Source organism: Biomphalaria glabrata, chromosome 5 (genome assembly GCF_947242115.1).
Source record: "Biomphalaria glabrata chromosome 5, xgBioGlab47.1, whole genome shotgun sequence".
In the NCBI taxonomy this organism is placed as follows: Eukaryota; Metazoa; Mollusca; class Gastropoda; family Planorbidae; genus Biomphalaria; species Biomphalaria glabrata.
Genome location: NC_074715.1, coordinates 27,351,033 through 27,374,510, shown reverse-complemented (window position 1 = coordinate 27,374,510; position 23,478 = coordinate 27,351,033). Strand labels below are relative to the sequence as shown.

General features: G+C 37.3%; 1 protein-coding gene across 1 annotated transcript in view; it reads right to left on the bottom strand.

Moving 5' to 3' along the window:
* Window positions 1-23,478, bottom strand: part of LOC106075885 (carboxylesterase 4A-like) — an 83,861-nt gene that overhangs the window by 10,481 nt on the left and 49,902 nt on the right. The window contains exons 3-8 of the mRNA XM_056029951.1: window positions 18,643-18,804; window positions 10,220-10,397; window positions 4,599-4,784; window positions 3,838-4,040; window positions 1,051-1,195; window positions 566-673 (exon numbers count right to left, since the gene is read on the bottom strand). Coding sequence (XP_055885926.1) covers window positions 566-673; window positions 1,051-1,195; window positions 3,838-4,040; window positions 4,599-4,784; window positions 10,220-10,397; window positions 18,643-18,804 — 982 coding nt within the window. The remainder of the gene's footprint in view (window positions 1-565; window positions 674-1,050; window positions 1,196-3,837; window positions 4,041-4,598; window positions 4,785-10,219; window positions 10,398-18,642; window positions 18,805-23,478) is intronic.

Here is a 23,478-nt window from a genome sequence, read left to right as displayed (position 1 = left end):
AACCAACCGTGTCTCAAGAAAATTAACCTCTTTTTTTTTTCAACAGCAATTTGTTACCGAAGTTTGGAATGCTATAACAGTGCAGATTATTGGGGCTTAGCCAATAACCTAAGACTGGCTGCCATTTTTTAGACTACAATAGTTTTTACTACCCTCTCCTCCTAATTCTATGTCGATATTAAAATAACTTCAATTGGTATCACAAGCTCTTCATAAGTAGACACCGTTTTTTAATGTGAAAACTATTTAAATCTCAGGTTTGAGAATATTTCTGCATTATATGTAAGCTACACCTGTGTCAACCATTGTGTACTTATGGACATCGAGCAGTTAACTAAATGAATCGACATTTAGCTGTCAAGTGTCACTTCCGCCCAGGAAATGCTCTTGGGATTTAAACAAGTTTTAATCGCACACAAGCAGCACAAACGGAAAGAACACGAAAGCAACAACAACGCTTAGATTCCCGTCTAGCAAGACAAAACTACTAGGAACACAGAGGACACTGTAGAATAGGATGAATGCAGGTGGATGCACTTCCTAAGTGAGTCTGTGAGTGACTTACCTAACAAACTTCGTACAGCTGGTAGATCAACACTAAAACCACTGATGACTGCCTGAAGACGCTGTAGGCCGTGTCGACCAACTCCATAATTGTTGAGGAGAGGCACAGCTGCCGCAGAGAAAGATTGATTTGACTAGTCGCAACAAACCATCAAACAACAAAGCATTTAATCAACAAATAAACCAATCAATTGATTAACAAACCAATTGGTCAACCAGAACAATTGAGTTGATCAATCAATCCCCCGACCAATCAATTTAATCAACCAACGACAATCAAACAATGAAAATTAATCAAGTAACAAAATTAGTCAACCAGCCTTATCAAACTTAAAAAACAATCAACCAAACAGTCAATAAATATTTAAAACAAATAATTCATCCATCAACCAATCATTGTACTTCTTTGTCTATCTGATTATCTAGCATCCGTCAATGATCTGTCTCTGTGTCTGTGATTGGTTCAATCAAAGTTGAAGAGGATACCTGCCATGAGACCTTCGTCTGTTGTGGTGCCTGTCAGGATTTCATCCCCATTGATCTCCCCTGTGGCCGCCAGTTTTTCAGGCGTGTCTGGTAGCACTGCACCGTCCACTACTGGCCTGAAAGGTGGAACCAGGGACACAGGATGCTGTGGGAGCAAATTTTTAGTGTTATTCAAATCATACAAATACATCTAGCATCACAGTAAGAATAGGTTTTTTTTAAATATTAAATACTAGTTTTGTTTTGTGGTTTCAAATTGTAAATTGAAAACTTAAATAATTTCTTATGGGGAAAAAATAACCACAACTTTTTTCAGCTTGAATGTTCTCACCAAATAATCTGCAACTCGTAAACATCAAGAGTCAGATGAATCAAGCATCAGCGCTCGGACGTTTGACAATGAACAAAATGCAGCCCACGTATGCTGGGATAGACAATTGTGGCAAATAAACGGCCCCTTTGAAATCAGGGCTCAAGAAGTAGGCCCAGAGATTAGATTACTTTGCATTTAGAGACTTAAAAGGAAATTAATTTTCATGACTTTAGTTTAAAGCGTGATTCTTAGCAGTTTCCATATTTCATGTGAGCTGTTTTATACATTCGTTTTCTCAAACACACTAAACACAAAAACTTGTTTGAAAAGGCTTTCACAAAGTAATAACAAAAAAATATTTTACGGAACACTCTGTGTCTAAAAAGTACATAATGTTGGGCAGGAAGTTTGAGACTTTCGCTTGGCTCTACAGAAGAACTGGAAACAGCTCGTGTTCAAGAAACACTAACGGATATCGCAACATAAACAACCAGAAATAAAGTTGAACTTAGTGCTTATTATTTGTCTAAAGAATTGAGTTTCTTAGATAGATTCATTATATTTCACATTCAGTGATTCTGTCAACAGATTCTGATGTTCTGGTAATATGTTACAGCATCCATTTGGATTGGCCAACTTTCTTTGTGAAATATAAAAGTCACAAGTGCCACCGATGTATTTTATAAAACAAACTTGTGTACACTGATGTATTTTATAAAACAAACTTGTGTACACTGATGTATTTTATAAAACAAACTTGTGTACACTGATGTATTTTATAAAACAAACTTGTGTACACTGATGTATTTTATAAAACAAACTTGTGTACACTGATGTATTTTATAAAACAAACTTGTGTACACTGATGTATTTTATAAAACAAACTTGTGTACACTGATGTATTTTATAAAACAAACTCGTGTACACCGATGTATTTTATAAAACAAACTTGTGTACACTGATGTATTTTATAAAACAAACTTGTGTACACTGATGTATTTTATAAAACAAACTTGTGTACACTGATGTATTTTATAAAACAAACTTGTGTACACTGATGTATTTTATAAAACAAACTTGTGTACACTGATGTATTTTATAAAACAAACTTGTGTACACTGATGTATTTTATAAAACAAACTTGTGTACACTGATGTATTTTATAAAACAAACTTGTGTACACTGATGTATTTTATAAAACAAACTCGTGTACACAGATGTATTTTATAAAACAAACTTGTGTACACTGATGTATTTTATAAAACAAACTCGTGTACACAGATGTATTTTATAAAACAAACTCGTGTACACCGATGTATTTTATAAAACTAACTTGTGTGCACTGATGTATTTTATAAAACAAACTTGTGTGCACTGATGTATTTTATAAAACAAACTCGTGTACACCGATGTATTTTATAAAACAAACTTTGTACACTGATGTATTTTATAAAACAAACTTGTGTGCACTGATGTATTTTATAAAACAAACTCATGTACACAGATGTATTTTATAAAATAAACTCGTGTACACTGATGTATTTTATAAAACAAACTTGTGTACACTGATGTATTTTATAAAACAAACTCGTGTACACTGATGTACTTTATAAAACAAACTTGTGTACACTGATGTACTTTATAAAACAAACTTGTGTGCACTGATGTACTTTATAAAACAAACTTGTGTGCACTGATGTACTTTATAAAACAAACTCGTGTACGGTGATGACTGTATGTCTCAATGCTAGATATGTAGCAGCCCTACAAAACTTTGTGCGTGTTTGTTTTATCAGATACTGTTCTGGCTCAGGTCATATTGACCAGACAATGAAGTCGTGCAGCACTAACAAAAAGTCGTAGCACTTTATTTTTGAGAACCGAGATTAGTTTCAGAACCAATCATGTTTTCATGTGCACTAATCCAAAAAGTACTGCTTTCTATTAACACTAATTGACATGGTGTTCTTTGTCTTGTGCACAAAACCACACAGTACCTTTTGTCATCTGCACTAATTAATCCAAGCAGTGCTCATTGTCATGTGCACTAATCCACACAATAAACCAAAGTACTATTTTCTATGAACACTAATTCACATAGTATTCTTTGTTGTGTGCACTAATCCACACAGTATCCTCTGTCAGCTGCACTAATCCAAGCAGTACTCTTTGTCATGTGCACTAATCCACTCAGCAGGCCTACTGTTTACAAAGTGCACCAATCCTGACTGCAGGCATTCTCTTTACCAAGTGCACTAATCCACACAGCAGGCCTTCTCTTTGTCATTTGAACTCATCCGGTCAATGCTGTTTTCTTGTAACTTTATTATTTTGTTCCTTTTCTAAGAGTTGTACATGAGCTCCCAGTATCTCGGACCTAGTTTCATGCCTCATGTCAAGGGAAGCTAAATGTGATAAGAGCTTAACTTATGAATCTCTATAGACCTTTTCAGAAACAGATTATACACTTTTACCTCGGGCTGTTCTAGGATTACTCTTTCAATGACATCTGAGGGCAACTCTTTAAGACAAGTTTTTACTTCAGCAGTACCGTTCCCATAGCAACCCACAGCTGTGGTGAATATTTTGAAGTAGAAGTTGGGCGTAATTGGCTGTCGCGTTACGGCCCAGTCAGCGAACGGTGAACCACTCTGTTGAATCACTCTGCTAAATAAACCTACACAGCAAGAATAGAGTTTCAAAAGAAGGAAAACAAAGGAACATAATGTAGAAATGATTAATATATCTTCAAAAAAATAAAACATGATGACAAAATACTACAAAACAATATAACACAGTGTAACACTACAAACAAATATAACACAGTGTAACACTACAAACAAATATAACACAGTGTAACACTACAAACAAATATAACACAGTGTAACACTAACAAAACCACTCCCTGATGAGCATTCATTTGTAGAGGTTTACAAGAAATGAATCTGCAATAGCTATACTCCTGGAAAAGAAAGTGCATAATTTCAAATAATGTATAAAGCTTCTGATCTAAACTGTTACGAGCGTAAGAGGCTGTTTAATCCTACAGCATCCTACTGCAACTCATAGGTTGTAAGTACTTTAATCTTGTTGAAACATTACAATGTTAATAATAATCTTTGTTCACATTTCTCTCCATTTCCTTGGGTCCCTCCCTTTCACATGCATCATTCCATATTCTACATTTACTACCACTGCACATAACATAAACTCAAATCTATCTTTTAGAACTCACCTTTGGCCATTGGCATTAGCATGAGCAAGCCCACACTACAACCTCCAGCACTATGTCCATCAATGGTCACTCTGTCAGGATCGCCACCAAAATTGTGGATATTTTTCTGGATCCAACGTAAGGCCTCGAGCTGGTCAAGTAAACCATAATTTCCTGGAAATGATTTATCGTTTGTTTCCAGGAAGCCTAAAAAAATATATATATGTATTTCGAATTAGTCATATTGAATATATTTTTTACAGCGACATCAGATTTGGGATAATCACTGTAAGCATCTAAATACTCACTAAAAAATACCTTTTTCATTGATTTCGTTTATTGCTAGATTTATTGTGACCAATTTATAAGTAAAATATAACAAAAAATGAGACTTGATATTTGTTGATATTTTAAAAACAATGATATTATTTTCGAGAAAGTTTTCTAGTCAGACTATCTGCTCACTGGAGGGTAGCGATTCTCTCCGTTCTCCAATGCTAGTCAAGATAACTTGGTCTCTGAGCTTCTATCTCAAATCTCTCAAATACATGACAATGTGAATTGAATCATTCCCACCGATTTCTCTTATTCCCACTAAGTTCTTTTACATTCAAATGATTCCCACTACGTTCTGTTACATTCAAATGATTCTCACTATGTTCTGTTACATTCAAATGATTCCCACTACGTTCTGTTACATTCAAATGATTCTCACTATGTTCTGTTACATTCAAATGATTCCCACTATGTTCTCTTACATTCAAATGATTCCCACTACGTTCTCTTACATTCAAATGATTCCCACTACGTTCTCTTACATTCAAATGATTCCCACTACGTTCTCTTACATTCAAATGATTCTCACTATGTTCTGTTACATTCAAATGATTCCCACTACGTTCTCTTACATTCAAATGATTCCCACTACGTTCTGTTACATTCAAATGATTCCCACTACGTTCTGTTACATTTAAATGATTCTCACTATGTTCTGTTACATTCAAATGATTCCCACTACGTTCTGTTACATTCAAATGATTCCCACTACGTTCTGTTACATTCAAATGATTCCCACAACGTTCTGTTACATTCAAATGATTCCCACTACGTTCTGTTACATTCAAATGATTCCCAGTAAGATCCATTACTTTAAAAATCATTTTTCTTTTCAGCTGGTATCATATTTAGTTCTTGCATTAGTTATGTTCTATCTTCAAAGGCTTATCGTAAAGGGGGGGGGGGGGAATGTAGATATATCCCTTCTCCATCTTATTTCTGAACAGAAGACCCTGTACTCTTGACAAACTGTCACTGTCGAGTTGCCTACTGCTGGGACACAAGTATTTATCCCCATTCTGTTACAAATGGGGCTCGAGGGGGGGGAAGTAAAATGCAGGATCGAGGCAGTCAGGTGGGTGTGTGTGGGGGGGGGGGGGTGTGGGGGGGTGTAGAGCTCTACAGTTCTCAGATATCCAGGTAGTCGAGTTATGAGCTGGTCGCCTCTGCGTATTGCTCACAGGGGAAGATAACCTTACCGTAGGTAGCGCGGGTAGATTTACCTCCCATCACTGGCCGTCAATTAAAGTGCTCATAACTTTGATGAATATCATTAGCTATCAGGTTGTAGGCTGAGCTGAAGAAGACGAGAGACTATCTACAGATAAAGTAACAAGAGCGCAAGAGAAACTAAGGAGGCAAACGTTGGACATTCAACCCTTTAGAGGTTTGCAAACACGTTGGTTGAAATAAAGTCGAATACTTCATTTAGTTCACTTCTAAACCAAATGATGTTCTCGTTTTCTTAATGTCACAATGTATTGACCTAAGCAATAGATAGAGATCAGAGAGTCTACATTTTAATCAAAGTATAACATTTCAAGATAAATCTAAAAATAACTCTTTCAAGGATATTTATTTTAGAAATGTTAATTACTTATAAGATAAGATGCCCCGCCCAAATAATAAGAGATGTATTAATTATTGCTTTTTTTTCTTCTTTGCTTTATAATGTAATTTTTTTGTAAGTGGACAATGTTGATCACTCGGTAGTTAGTTTGTTGCTCCAAACAGTGGACAATGTTGATCACTCGGTAGTTAGTTTGTAGCTCCAAACAGTGGACAATGTTGATCACTCGGTAGTTAGTTTGTAGCTCCAAACAGTGGACAATGTTGATCACTCGGTAGTTAGTTTGTAGCTCCAAACAGTGGACAATGTTGATCACTCGGTAGTTAGTTTGTAGCTCCAAACAGTGGACAATGTTGATCACTCGGTAGTTAGTTTGTAGCTCCAAACAGTGGACAATGTTGATCACTCGGTAGTTAGTTTGTAGCTCCAAACAGTGGACAATGTTGATCACTCGGTAGTTAGTTTGTTGCTCCAAACAGTGGACAATGTTGATCACTCGGTAGTTAGTTTGTTGCTCCAAACAGTGGACAATGTTGATCACTCGGTAGTTAGTTTGTAGCTCCAAACAGTGGACAATGTTGATCACTCAATAGTTAGTTTGTAGCTCCAAACTGTGGACAATGTTGATCACTCAATAGTTAGTTTGTAGCTCCAAACAGCTTTTTCTCGTGTAGTTATGAAGGTTTTAAAATTGTCCAAGAAACTGACCTAGATAATGACATTTCGCAGATGTCAAAAGTTAGTTATATGTTACTTTATATTTCTTTAATAAACCCAGACACGTTTTTCAATGGCGTCATCAAAATATATATTTTTTAATGTTTGAAATATGGGATGCATGCAGAAAATTGTGCTAAGAATAATATTACAGGCTGTAGAGTCAGGACAAGTATATAGAAAAATGTATTGGTTCACTGGCATCGCCCGCAGCACCGGGCCACTCATTCAAGCTATCACTAGATCTAGAGCAAGAATAACAATTTTAAGATTTCTGTGTTGCTAGGCAACGCAAAAAAAAAATCACAAATGAACTTGATAAATTAATGTACGCACTAATATTAAAATGTCGATAGGATATTTTTAAGATAATAGGTCGAGGACATCTGGGAGTTGATAGGACAACTCGTTGAAAACAGCAGAAGACTGAGAGAGATGGTGTTAAGATGTTTAAGAGTGACAAATGGTGCACTAAACAGTCCAGACCTTTGTCAAAGGTTTTAGACTTAACACCACAATTTTAGAGTTGTCAGATTACATGAGATTAGTATCGAGCTGAGAGTAAACATTGATCTTGAATCTTGATTAATCCAAACTCACGAGTAGTCGATACTCTCAATTACAACATAGCACTAAGTTTGCATTCGGTTCATAGTTTATTTGTTATCAGACAATAGATGTGATGTGAATGGGAAAGTAAGTCTAGCAAAGTAAATTGACTAAACACTTTTGTTTTTGTGACTATACTTGACTGTGTAGTGTGTATGTATATTTGTTTAGTGTTTGACTTATTTTTTAAATCGACATTTATGTTAAGATGGGCCACCTAAGTCACAGATTTAATTGAAACATTTCAAATTCTACTGTAGTCAAAAGGGTCCATTTGTTTATTTTCAAAGAATAAGAGAGCAAATCCTCTATGGATATTACATACATTGAAACAAATAAAACAAAAAAAGAAAAGGAACAAGACTTCTTCCTCCGAAAGAAGTCACCAACTTCACGAGACTTAATTTTACATGGTCGACTGCTGTCTCCTTGACTGCTTATATGATTGTGATTATTTTACATGGTTATCTTATATCCTACGCTGACTATGTAATGATCTAATCCTCGGTTATCAGATCTTAAATCCTACGTTTGACTATATAATGATCTAATCCTCGGTTATCAGATCTTAAATCCTACGTTTGACTATGTAATGATCTAATCCTCGGTTATCAGATCTTAAATCCTACGTTTGACTATGTAATGATCTAATCCTCGGTTATCAGATCTTAAATCCTACGTTTGACTATATAATGATCTAATCCTCGGTTATCAGATCTTAAATCCTACGTTTGACTATATAATGATCTAATCCTCGGTTATCAGATCTTAAATCCTACGTTTGACTAGATAATGATCTAATCCTCGGTTATCAGATCTTAAATCCTACGTTTGACTAGATAATGATCTAATCCTCGGTTATCAGATCTTAAATCCTACGTTTGACTAGATAATGATCTAATCCTCGGTTATCAGATCTTAAATCCTACGTTTGACTATATGATGATCTAATCCTCGGTTATCAGATCTTAAATCCTACGTTTGACTTTATAATGATCTAATCCTCGGTTATCAGATCTTAAATCCTACGCTGACTATGTAATGATCTAATCCTCGGTTATCAGATCTTAAATCCTACGTTTGACTAGATAATGATCTAATCCTCGGTTATCAGATCTTAAATCCTACGCTGACTATGTAATGATCTAATCCTCGGTTATCAGATCTTAAATCCTACGTTTGACTTTATAATGATCTAATCCTCGGTTATCAGATCTTAAATCCTACGTTTGACTATATAATGATCTAATCCTCGGTTATCAGATCTTAAATCCTACGTTTGACTAGATAATGATCTAATCCTCGGTTATCAGATCTTAAATCCTACGTTTGACTATATAATGATCTAATCCTCGGTTATCAGATCTTAAATCCTACGTTTGACTAGATAATGATCTAATCCTCGGTTATCAGATCTTAAATCCTACGTTTGACTAGATAATGATCTAATCCTCGTTTTTTTTTTATCTTTATCTTTATCTACCCCTTAGTTTATTGGACCGTTGGGGCACCATGCAAGATTCGTCGACCGTCTTTCTCCATTCCTCTTTGTCTTTTGCCTTAGAACCTCTTTCAATGGCAGGCCTGTTCATTCTTTGATGTTGTCCTCCCATTGCATTCTCTGTCTGCCTCTTCTTCTTTTTCCTGGTACTGTTCCCTGAAGAAAGGTCTTTGCAAGACCCGAAGATCTTGTAATATGGCCATAGATTTTTAGCTTGCGTTTTTTTTTACGATAGTTAGCAGGTCATCACTTCAGTAACCCTCTCTCTAATCTCTTGGTTTGTGATGCGGTCTTTGAATGTGATACATAGGATCCTTCTGTAGCATCTCAATTCTTCGTTTATAAGAACTTAAATCCCACGTGATGATGACTGAAGCTTCCAGTATCACAGCAAAAGAGGAACTGATCTTATTCTCCCATGAAAGGGTTGTCGCACTCAGCCATAGCTTGGAATTGAACATTTGCAGGGACATGGTAAGCCTAAGTCAATTAACTTTGAGTCTGCCTTTTTTGGTTCTCTATATAAATGGTGAAGTGACTTTTAAAGAATTCTTTCATCTTAACCTGACAATATTCCAGCATTTGGTTTGACTGAAAAGAGACTACCATAAGGATTCTCTCGATACGGAGCTTAGCGCATTTGTTTTTTTTACTCCACATGTGGGTCGATTGGTTAGGCTAGAAAGAGACATAAATATCAATCACCAAACATTCCTGTCCCTCAATGGTCATTTCATTTCCTCGTCCACAAAACAGATAGGGTGCCTTCCCCTGCACACAATGTCCTTCCCCTTCCGTTCTCCAACTGCCGCACCGGCCGCCAATCAGCGTTTAAGATCCCTAACACTGTTTCTATTCTCTTCTGTTTGTACCCCTTCCCAACCCCCTCCATCTGTTTTGGACACTTACCTAATGGCCCGAGTCTGTAATTGAAAGTGATGACAATAATCTCCCTTGTGGCAAGATGGCTACCATCCATCATGGCACCCATCCCGTTCTGATAGCTTCCGCCGTGTATAAAAACTAGAACTGCATACTGTGGACGGTGGTGTTGGACGTCAGCGTGACGCTGGCTGTGGCGCGAAGCCTGAGGAAATAGAACAAAAAAAAAGTTACACGTGACTTAAACAAAAATAAATAAGTATAAAGCATTGATGTACGTTTTGTAGAGTAGCCTATGTAATATATAACTCTTCTTTTCTTATATATAGCAGGCGTTACTTAAAAAAAAAAAGATGTATGTTAATCAATGACTTAAACACTGTGCAAAGTCATCGGTTTTCCTGGCCAACCCATTCTCTAATGGCACTAGGGAAGAAATAGAATTAGTTCTAGCGTATGGAATAAGAAATGTGCTTTGTAGGCCTAACTCTTATAATAATACACCTTCAATTGAACAAGTTTACATTTAAATCATAAATCTTGGATGATTTCAAAGCTGTTATAGGTCTACAATTCTTTTCATCAACTTTCATATTATTAAGTATAGATAATAGATACTAATAATGAACAAATAGGCCTATTACATATAATAACTGAACGAGAAAAACTCATTTCTATTTCTTGTGGCGAGCCAACAGCAACGACATTCTGTTTTTTAATGATTTCAATGTATGCCAGAAACAAAACAAAAGATGTGTGTTGTTTAAAGATATAAGAGGAATGCCTTTATAGTTGTCTCTGTTTCCAACTAGGATTAAAATGTCCAGCATGGGGGAGTGTATGAAGTTATGAAATGACCACATATTTGTATCTGTGATGACCACTGGACCATCGTTATTAAAATGTCCCACCGTGCTAGAGACGGCTAGAGTGCATGAACTGACCACACGTTAGTATTTGTGGCAGTTTTCTGAAAACAAAGAGCATGAAACTTGGGTGTGGGTGTGTTGGGGGTCTGCACTTTATGCACTGTCAGCCAACCGAGAACCACATTCAACCACAGCTGTTCAAGTAATGGATAGCACAGAGAAGGTGTACTCATCGGCGGCTCCCTGGGAGATACACATTGTGAGGGCTAGCGGGCAAACTGCTAAAGTTTTGTTGTTTTTTAGTCTACCACAACCGTTTGGATCGTTCTTCCGGTGGAACCAGAAAATGTTATTGCAAGACTTTTGAACTCGGCAACCCAGGGGAAAAAATACAGCCATTGATAATGTTGAGATTTTTGTTTTTAAGTTGAGCTGTTAGACTGATTTCACGATGGTCAGGTCAGAACTTTTTTCTTTATTTGATTTTATCTTGTACAATTTGACAAAGATAGATAGATAGATAGAGAGAGAGAGAGAGAGAGAAAGGAATGACAAAATTTTAATTTATGCAACAGAACCTTTCTAATGGAGGAATCAAATCTAGCTCGTTAAACGAAGCTCGCATTTTTTTTCAGCTTTAAATTATGGATTTTATCAAGCTTAGTGTGTGTGTGTGTGTGTGTTATCGTTTGTATTCATCAGTGTGAGTGTGTGAATAAGAGTGTGGAGTTTGTATCCGGCGTCGTTACGTTTAAGGATTTTTGTTCTCACATTTTCTACGAGGATTTTACGTCTTTCCGGGCGACACTCGTAAATTATGAGCGCAAGTTAACACGTTGTCTCGAGCGTTTCCGATGGCGCAAAGTTAACAAAAGTTATTGTTCTAGTGATGACGTAGACCGGAATGAGACATGAAGAGACAGACATAAGATTGATAGTCAGTTCTGTATGATAGACCTTAAAGTCAGTTCTGTATGATAGACCTTATAGTCAGTTCTGTATGATAGACCTTAAAGTCAGTTCTGTATGATAGACCTTATAGTCAGTTCTGTATGATAGACCTTAAAGTCAGTTCTAAAAGGTAGACCTTAAAGTCAGTTTTAAAAGTTAGACCTTAAAGTCAGTTCTGTATGATAGACCTCAAGTCAGTTCTAAAAGATAGACATTAAAGTCAGTTCTAAAAGATAGACCTCAAAGTCAGTTCTAAAAGATAGACCTCAAAGTCAGTTTTAAAAGGTAGACCTTGAAGTCAGTTCTAAAAGGTAGACCTTAAAGTCAGTTCTAAAAGATAGACCTCAAAGTCAGTTCTAAAAGGTACACCTTAAAGTCAGTTCTAAAAGGTAGACCTTAAAGTCAGTTCTAAAAGGTAGACCTTGAAGTCAGTTCTGAAAGGTACACCTTAAAGTCAGTTCTAAAAGATAGACCTCAAAGTCAGTTCTAAAAGGTACACCTTAAAGTCAGTTCTAAAAGATAGACCTCAAAGTCAGTTCTGTATGATAGACCTTAAAGTCAGTTCTAAAAGATAGACCTCAAAGTCAGTTCTAAAAGGTACACCTTAAAGTCAGTTCTAAAAGGTAGACCTTAAAGTCAGTTCTAAAAGATAGACCTTAAAGTCAGTTCTAAAAGGTAGACCTTTAAGTCATTTCTAAAAGGTAGACCTTGAAGTCAGTTCTAAAAGATAGACCTTAAAGTCAGTTCTAAAAGGTAGACCTTTAAGTCATTTCTAAAAGGTAGACCTTGAAGTCAGATGTAAAACGATTGATGTTGTTTTTTAATGATGAGGCGCTTGTTCACTCGATCTCATTACCAACGTACAAACTGTACTGGAACTTGTCTGGAACTCTGTCTGGAATGTCACACCTTAGTATACGACTGCCCCAGTCATTTTGGATTCAACTTTATTGGACCTGCGCTCTTCTCACTCGGAAAAATAATTTGTTTTAGATGGCAGGAAAAAGCAAATCTCTGGAGTACAGATCGCAAGAAAACTCGAGCGCGAAAGTAATTTATTAGGGGGGAGGGGTCTTAACAAGTTATTTTTAAAGAAATATTGATTTAAGTCCCTTTGCAGACCAAACACTGTTTAAACATTGTTTGCTTAATTTTACTTTTGTCTTTTATAATGCCTAATTTCTCGTCACTTGAAAGTTACACTCTATCCATATATATATATATAATTTTTTTTTACATGTTTTGATTCCCCTTCCCCCCTTTAAGTTAAGGCATTATTTCTAGCAGCAAGTTGAACGGCCAGTCACGACATGTGGAACTCGACACCGTCTTAGAGCCGTGACTTGAGCTGATAACATCAGTTCCAGGCCATTCGACAGCGCAGGACGAGACGAGATCTCCTAATCGAGATGCTATCATGGAAGTGTATCGGCCAAAGACACAAGAAGACGTCTTGCGGAGATGATATCTTATAAGCTGAGATGTTTAATGTGTATTGAAACGTAAGTCCTATTTCTAAAGCCCCCAAAACTTTCAATGAGACGGACTGTTAATTTTGTAATGAAAACTTTAGAGAACATTGAGCCAATTCTTTAAACACCATAGCGGCCTTTAGGCTTACCATCAACCTTTTTGTTATTTGTTCCATTGAACAACTCGGCCCATAAAAAAACCGCTTACGAAGAGAGTAAAAATATTCATTTTCAGTAAAGTTTTGATCTATTAAGCAGGAGTCATTACCTTCATCTATCTAAACGACATATTTATACTTAGATAATAAGTGTATTGTATGACCTTATACTTAAAACAATTTGATATTACAACTATAATGAGAAAAAAAACTTCACACACCTTTATAATTTTAAGACCATATTACATCCATAGACTTTAACAAACTTGAATAATCAAATATTTACGATCATATACTTGACATCCCGTGTTTTGGGATTTGCGTTTCATTTCATTCAAGATAGACTAGATTTGACATTGTGACTAGATTTGACATTGTGACTAAATTTGACATTGTGACTAGATTTGACATTGTGACTAAATTTGACATTGTGACTAGATTTGACATTGTGACTAGATTTGACATTGTTCGTTTAACTTTGTTTTTAACTTTGTTCTTTTACAGGTGAAAACAAGGGAGATAGTTTTGGTTGTTTCTCGGTCACATAGATGTTAAGACAGTCTTCACTTTCCCTGGTCACATAAATGTATAAGTTGAGACAGTCTTCACTTTCCCTGGTCACATAGATGTATAAGTTGAGACAGTCTTCACTTTCCCTGGTCACATAGATGTATAAGTTGAGACGGTCTTCACTTTCCATGGGCACATAGATGTCTAAGTTGAGAAAGTCTTCACTTTCCCTGGGTACATAGATGTATATGTTGAGACAGTCTTCACTTTCGCTGGTCAAATAGATGTATAAGTTGAGACAGTCTTCACTTTCCATGGGCACATAGATGTCTAAGTTGAGAAAGTCTTCACTTTCCCTGGGTACATAGATGTATATGTTGAGACAGTCTTCACTTTCGCTGGTCAAATAGATGTATAAGTTGAGACAGTCTTCACTTTCGCTGGTCAAATAGATGTATAAGTTGAGAAAGTCTTCACTTTCCCTGGGTACATAGATGTATAAGTTGAGACAGTCTTCACTTTCGCTGGTCAAATAGATGTATAAGTTGAGACAGTCTTCACTTTCCTTGGGCTTAATAATAAAAAAAAAATAAAGTACACCTTTCAGACTTTGCAATCTATGTGGCGGATGATGTAAAGATCATCAGTTTCAGTGGGCCACTGTTAACGAGGGTGTCATGTGGCCAGCATAATGACCCACCGCCTCTACTTATCCACAAATAATGTCAGGTACCCGTTACAGATGTCTGGATTCAGATGCGCCTTAATAATCCCGAAATTCAAAATACCAGTTTTCACCAGGATTCGAACCCGGAACCATCGGTTCGAAAAGCCAGGTTTTTTACCACTCATCCACTGTGTCTCCTACCCTGGGTATATAGATATTTAAATAGAGACAGTCTTCACTTATCCTGGGCACATAGATGTTTAAATACAGACAGTCTTCACTTACCCTGGGCACTTAGATATTTAAATAGTGACGGCCTTCACTTACCCTGGGCACATAGATATTTAAATACAGACAGTCTTAACTTACCCTGGGCACTTAGATATTTAAATACAGACAGTTTTCACTTGCCTGGGCACTTAGATATTTAAATACAGACGGGCTTCACATACCCTGGGCACATAGACGTTTAAATACAGTCTTCACTTACCCTGGGCACATAGATGTTTAAATACATACAGTCTTCACTTACCATGGGCACTTAGATATTTAAATAGAGACGGCCTTCACTTACCCTGGGCACATAGATATTTAAATACAGACAGTCTTAACTTACCCTGGGCACTTAGATATTTAAATACAGACAGTTTTCACTTGCCTGGGCACTTAGATATTTAAATACAGACGGGCTTCACATACCCTGGGCACATAGACGTTTAAATACAGTCTTCACTTACCCTGGGCACATAGATGTTTAAATACATACAGTCTTCACTTACCATGGGCACTTAGATATTTAAATAGAGACGGCCTTCACTTACCCTGGGCACATAGATGTTTAAATACAGACAGTCTTCACTTACCCTGGGCACATAGATATTTAAATACTGACAGTCTTCACTTATCCTGGGCACATAGATGTTTAAATACAGACGGGCTTCACTTACCTTGGGCACATATATATTTAAATACAGACAGTCTTCACTTACCCTGGACACATAGATATTTAAATAGAGACAGTCTCACTTACCCTGGGCACATAGATGTTTAAATACAGACAGTCTTCACTTACCCTGGACATACATATATTTAAATAGAGACGGGCTTAACTTACCCTGGGCACATAGATATTTAAATAGAGACGGGCTTCATTTACCCTGGGCACATAGATGTTTAAATACAGACAGTCTTCACTTACCCTGGGCACATAGATGTTGAAATAGAGACATTCTTCACTTACCCTGGACACATAGATATTTAAAAAGAGACGGGCTTCACTTACCCTGGGCACATAGATATTTAAATAGAGAAATTCTTCCCTTACCCTGGGCACACATATATTTAAATAGAGAAATTCTTCCCTTACCCTGGGCACATAGATATTTAAATAGAGACGGGCTTCACTTACCCTGGGCACATAGATATTTAAATAGAGACGGGTTTCACTTACCCTGGGCACATAGATATTTAAATAGAGATGGGCTTCACTTAACCTGGGCACATAGATATTTAAATAGAGACGGGTTTCACATAGATATTTAAATAGAGACGGGTTTCACTTACCCTGGGCACATAGATATTTAAATAGAGACGGGCTTCACTTACCCTGGGCACATAGATAATTAAATACATTCTTCTCTTACCCTGGGCACATAGATATTTAAATACAGACAGTCTTCACTTACCCTGGGCACATAGATATTTAAATAGAGATGGGCTTCACTTACCCTGGGCACATATATAATTAAATACATTCTTCTCTTACCCTGGGCACATAGATATTTAAATAAAGACAGTCTTCACTTACCCTGGGCACATAGATATTTAAATAGAGACGGGTTTCACTTACCCTGGGCACATAGATATTTAAATAGAGACAGTCTTCACTTACCCTGGGCACATAGATATTTAAATAGAGACAGTCTTCACTTACCCTGGGCACATAGATGTTTAAATACAGACAGTCTTCACTTACCCTGGGCACATAGATATTTAAATACAGACAGTTTTCACTTACCCTGGGCATTTAGATATTTAAATACAGACGGGCTTCACTTACCCTGGGCACATAGATGTTTAAATACAGACAGTCTTCACTTACCCTGGGCACATAGATGTTTAAATACAGACAGTCTTCACTTACCCTGGGCACATAGATGTTTAAATACAGACAGTCTTCACTTACCCTGGGCACATAGATGTTTAAATACAGACGGGCTTCACTTACCCTGGGCACATAGATGTTTAAATACAGACGGGCTTCACTTACCCTGGGCACATTGATGTTTAAATACAGACAGTCTTCACTTACCCTGGGCACATAGATATTTAAATAGAGACGGGCTTCACTTACCCTGGGCACATAGATGTTTAAATACAGACGGGCTTCACTTACCCTGGGCACATTGATGTTAAAATACAGACAGTCTTCACTTACCCTGGGCACATAGACGTTTAATTACAGATAGTCTTCACTTACCCTGGGCACATAGATATTTAAATAGAGACAGTCTTCACTTACCCTGGGAACATAGATGTTTAAATACAGACAGTCTTCACTTACCCTGAGCACATAGATGTTTAAATACAGACAGTCTTCACTTACCCTGGGCACATTGATGTTAAAATACAGACAGTCTTCACTTACCCTGGGCAGATAGATATTTAAATAGAGACGGGCTTCACTTACCCTGGGCACATAAATGTTTAAATACAGACAGTCTTCACTTGCCCTGGGCACATAGATGTTTAAATAGAGACAGTCTTCACTTACCCTGGGCACATAGATATTTAAATAGAGACAGTCTTCACTTACCCTGGGCACATAGATATTTAAATAGAGACAGTCTTCACTTACCCTGGGCACATAGATGTTTAAATACAGACAGTCTTCACTTACCCTGGGCACATAGATATTTAAATACAGACAGTTTTCACTTACCCTGGGCATTTAGATATTTAAATACAGACGGGCTTCACTTACCCTGGGCACATAGATGTTTAAATACAGACAGTCTTCACTTACCCTGGGCACATAGATGTTTAAATACAGACAGTCTTCACTTACCCTGGGCACATAGATGTTTAAATACAGACAGTCTTCACTTACCCTGGGCACATAGATGTTTAAATACAGACGGGCTTCACTTACCCTGGGCACATAGATGTTTAAATACAGACGGGCTTCACTTACCCTGGGCACATTGATGTTTAAATACAGGCAGTCTTCACTTACCCTGGGCACATAGATATTTAAATAGAGACGGGCTTCACTTACCCTGGGCACATAGATGTTTAAATACAGACGGGCTTCACTTACCCTGGGCACATTGATGTTAAAATACAGACAGTCTTCACTTACCCTGGGCACATAGACGTTTAATTACAGATAGTCTTCACTTACCCTGGGCACATAGATATTTAAATAGAGACGGGCTTCACTTACCCTGGGCACATAGATATTTAAATAGAGACAGTCTTCACTTACCCTGGGAACATAGATGTTTAAATACAGACAGTCTTCACTTACCCTGAGCACATAGATGTTTAAATACAGACAGTCTTCACTTACCCTGGGCACATTGATGTTAAAATACAGACAGTCTTCACTTACCCTGGGCAGATAGATATTTAAATAGAGACGGGCTTCACTTACCCTGGGCACATAAATGTTTAAATACAGACAGTCTTCACTTACCCTGGGCACATAGATATTTAAATACAGACAGTCTTCACTTACCCTGGGCACATAGATATTTAAATACAGACAGTCTTCACTTACCCTGGGCACATAAATATTTAAATACAGACAGTCTTCACTTACCCTGGGCACATAGATGTTTAAATAGAGACAGTCTTCACTGGTGTGGTTGAAGTCAGGGACGTGAAGCTGGATGTAGTCTACACCAAGTCGAGGCTGTGGACAAGCTGGGGACAGCTCATATGCAGTTCTGACCCCTGCCCATGTGTCCGGAGGTTCAGGAGCCTACGAAAACACATATTTAAAAAAAAAATTGTCAAGTATGTTCAATGAACAATTGACCAAAACCAAATAGGCTCATAAAATGTCAGAGCATATTGTTTCAGTTAGAAAGATATAGATGTTAAAAGAACCTCATATTGAAGGGCATAGTTCGTTATTGTTTAATTCATTCAAACTGACACCTATTTTGAAACACAAAGGGTTTTGTTCTAGAGCTCCATATGTCTGTAGAAAATACACACAAACACACAAACGAGACCTGAACTTTTTTTTTAGATACGAGGCGAGGAAACTTTGAGGGCCACTGGGCTGTACCACCTCGTGCGATGGATTGAAACTAACAATCACCAAAATAATTATTGTTTTCAAGAAAACTGCCTTCAATGTATTTGTGTAACTGAGAATGCTTTAATAAAGGTTTCTCTTTATTTCTTGCTAACTTTTTATTTGAGTTCTTCATTTAGTTGTCAGCTATTTTCTATATGTTTGTTTCAAAGATTATTTGCATATGTCACTATTTTCATAAGGTTTTTTTTTATGTTTTCAAAGACAACTATCGTTAAAGACAACTATAGTTAAAGACAACTATCGTTAATGACAACTATCGTTAAAGACAACTATCGTTAAAGACAACTATAGTCAAAGACAACTATCGTTAAAGACAACTATCGTTAAAGACAACTATCGTTAAAGACAACTATCGTTAAAGACAACTATCGTTAAAGACAACTATCGTTTTAACTATCGTTAAAGACAACTATCGTTAAAGACAACTATCGTTAAAGACAACTATCGTTAAAGACAACTATAGTTAAAGACAACTATCGTTAATGACAACTATCGTTAAAGACAACTATCGTTAATGACAACTATCGTTAAAGACAACTATCGTTAAAGACAACTATCGTTTTAACTATCGTTAAAGACAACTATCGTTAAAGACAACTATCGTTAAAGACAACTATCGTCAAAGACAACTATCGTTAAAGACAACTATCGTTAAAGACAACTATCGTTAAAGACAACTATCGTTAATGACAACTATCGTTAAAGACAACTATCGTTAAAGACAACTATCGTTAATGACAACTATCGTTAAAGACAACTATCGTTAAAGACAACTATCGTTTTAACTATCGTTAAAGACAACTATCGTTAAAGACAACTATCGTTAAAGACAACTATCGTCAAAGACAACTATAGTTAATGACAACTATCGTTTTAACTATCGTTAAAGACAACTATCGTTAAAGACAACTATCGTTAAAGACAACTAACTTGCTCCACTGAAATGTAACTTTTGAAAAAAAATCTACTAAGAATACTGTTTCGGAGATCAGCTCTGTGGTTGCAGGTGACGCTCTGACTTTAAGATGGAACCTAACATGATGTATCTTTACATTGACAAGATCCTGCAGGCGAAGTCCTCGCTGTGACTATGGGGATATGTTTCACCCACTAAGCTAACCAAGTGGCCTCATCAACAGTTCTTAATAAAGACAATGTTCGGTTTCGTGGAGCTGATGACATACAATTGAATAAATGGAAAACCTGCAGACTGAAGTAACGCGACCGGACTAGCCCCTCAACAGTAGGAGAGACTATTAAATAGCAACTTTATTGTCAATGCGATGTAGATGCAAAACTTCGTTACCTATAAGATGTTTATTTTATCTCAAAGACAGAAACAAACTCTAGGAGAGCATTGAAGCATAGAGAGTATCACAAGACCTGATGTCTGCATCAATCACAAGACCTGATGTCTGCATCAATCACTAGACCCGTTGTCTGCATCAATCACTAGACCCGATGTCTGCATCAATCACAAGACCCGATGTCTGCATCAATCACAAGACCTGATGTCTGCATCATTCACAAGACCTGATGTCTGCATCAATCACTAGACCTGATGTCTGCATCAATCACTAGACCTGATGTCTGCATCAATCACTAGACCTGATGTCTGCATCAATCAAAGCAAGCAATTTAACGTAGTTTTTTGCCAGATATTGTTTATTTAATAAAAAAAATATCAACGAGAAAGGGAAGAGCTCCTTCGTTATAAATGTAATTAAATCTAATTAAATGTAGTTAAATGTAAGTAATGGGAAAGACCCTCCTTTGACCTTTATCTCAACCTCTGAAACCACGTTTATGTATCATGTAATCCTTAATCAAAGGCGAGAATTAGCCGCGTGGATAAGTTCCATGACTCTTATTACCGTGAAAGACATTCATTGACCTCGAGAATGAGCCGTGTGGACAAGTTCCATGACTCTTATTACCGTGAAAGACATTCATTGACCTCGAGAATGAGCCGTGTGGATAAGTTCCATGACTCTTATTATCATGAACGACCTCTCCCCACACCATCCCACTTTTAATTCTCTTCCATCCCACCCCACCCCTCAGCTATGCCACACACACACACAGGCTGGCTTCGAGAAATGTGCGTCAATTGCTATGATGAGTAGCTCTCCCAGAGTGCACTGGGCGGGGACCAGGTAATAAGGAGCCAGTCATGTGACATCATTGTTACATTCTCCTATCGTCGATGACGTGTACATTCTCCATCCCCAAGTGTACTGTCTGGTCTCATTAAACGGATAAGATTTAGATGATGCAACTTGCTGATGCCATGTAACAATGACTCGCTCAGTCGTTCTTTTTTAGACCAAATGGCTCGCTAAGAATGGCGGCTCTCACATAGTTTACGTCCATATCATAGACATAAATAAATATAGACTGGAAAAAGGAAATAACTTCATGTAACTTGAAAACATGTATATCAATTGTATTCGGATTTCCGAATTATGAAAAGTTGCATGATCTTCATTCTTAGAGATTAAACAAAACTACACTGCCTCATTATTTACAATATATATAGGTGTGTATCAAAGTTAAAAAAGCACTTTTATACTGCTCATAAATGCTTTATAATAAAGTACACAAAATTGCAAGTCACAAATTTTCGTTTCATAAAAATCTTTAATTGGCCAGTTTATATTTATTTATGTCTATGGTCCATATCCAATGGCTCGCTAAGAATGGCGGCTCTCACATAGTTTACGTCCATATCCAATGGCTCGCTAAGAATGACGGCTCTCACATAGTTTACGTCCATATCCAATGGCTCGCTAAGAATGACGGCTCTCACATAGTTTACGTCCATATCCAATGGCTCGCTAAGAATGGCGGCTCTCACATAGTTTACGTCCATATCCAATGGCTCGCTAAGAATGGCGGCTCTCACATAGTTTACGTCCATATCCAATGGCTCACTAAGAATGGCGGCTCCCACATAGTTTACGTCCATATCCAATGGCTCACTAAGAATGGCGGCTCTCACATAGTTTACGTCCATATCCAATGGCTCGCTAAGAATGGCGGCTCTCACATAGTTTACGTCCATATCCAATGGCTCGCTAAGAATGACGGCTCTCACATAGTTTACGTCCATATCCAATGGCTCGCTAAGAATGACGGCTCTCACATAGTTTACGTCCATATCCAATGGCTCACTAAGAATGGCGGCTCTCACATAGTTTACGTCCATATCCAATGGCTCGCTAAGAATGACGGCTCTCACATAGTTTACGTCCATATCCAATGGCTCGCTAAGAATGACGGCTCTCACATAGTTTACGTCCATATCCAATGGCTCGCTAAGAATGACGGCTCTCACATAGTTTACGTCCATATCCAATGGCTCGCTAAGAATGACGGCTCTCACATAGTTTACGTCCATATCCAATGGCTCGCTAAGAATGACGGCTCTCACATAGTTTACGTCCATATCCAATGGCTCGCTAAGAATGGCGGCTCTCACATAGTTTACGTCCATATCCAATGGCTCGCTAAGAATGACGGCTCTCACATAGTTTACGTCCATATCCAATGGCTCACTAAGAATGGCGGCTCTCACATAGTTTACGTCCATATCCAATGGCTCGCTAAGAATGACGGCTCTCACATAGTTTACGTCCATATCCAATGGCTCGCTAAGAATGACGGCTCTCACATAGTTTACGTCCATATCCAATGGCTCGCTAAGAATGGCGGCTCTCACATAGTTTACGTCCATATCCAATGGCTCGCTAAGAATGGCGGCTCTCACATAGTTTACGTCCATATCCAATGGCTCGTAAAGAATGACGTCTCTCACACAGTTCATGTCTACACAAAATGGTTAGCAAGAAATTGCAGATCTCACCCAGTTAATGTTTACTATTAATAGTTATCAAGAAATGGCAGATCTCACCCAGTTAATGTTTACTATTAATAGTTATCAAGAAATGGCAGATCTCACCCAGTTAATGTTTACTATTAATAGTTAGAAAGAAATGGCAGATCTCACCCAGTTAATGTTTACTATTAATAGTTATCAAGAAATGGCAGATCTCACCCAGTTAATGTTTACTATTAATAGTTATCAAGAAATGGCAGATCTCACCCAGTTAATGTTTACTATTAATAGTTAGAAAGAAATGGCAGATCTCACCCAGTTAATGTTTACTATTAATAGTTAGCAAGAAATGGCAGATCTCACCCAGTTAATGTTTACTATTAATAGTTAGCAAGAAATGGCAGATCTCACCCAGTTAATGTTTACTATTAATAGTTAGCAAGAAATGGCAGATCTCACCCAGTTAATGTTTACTATTAATAGTTAGCAAG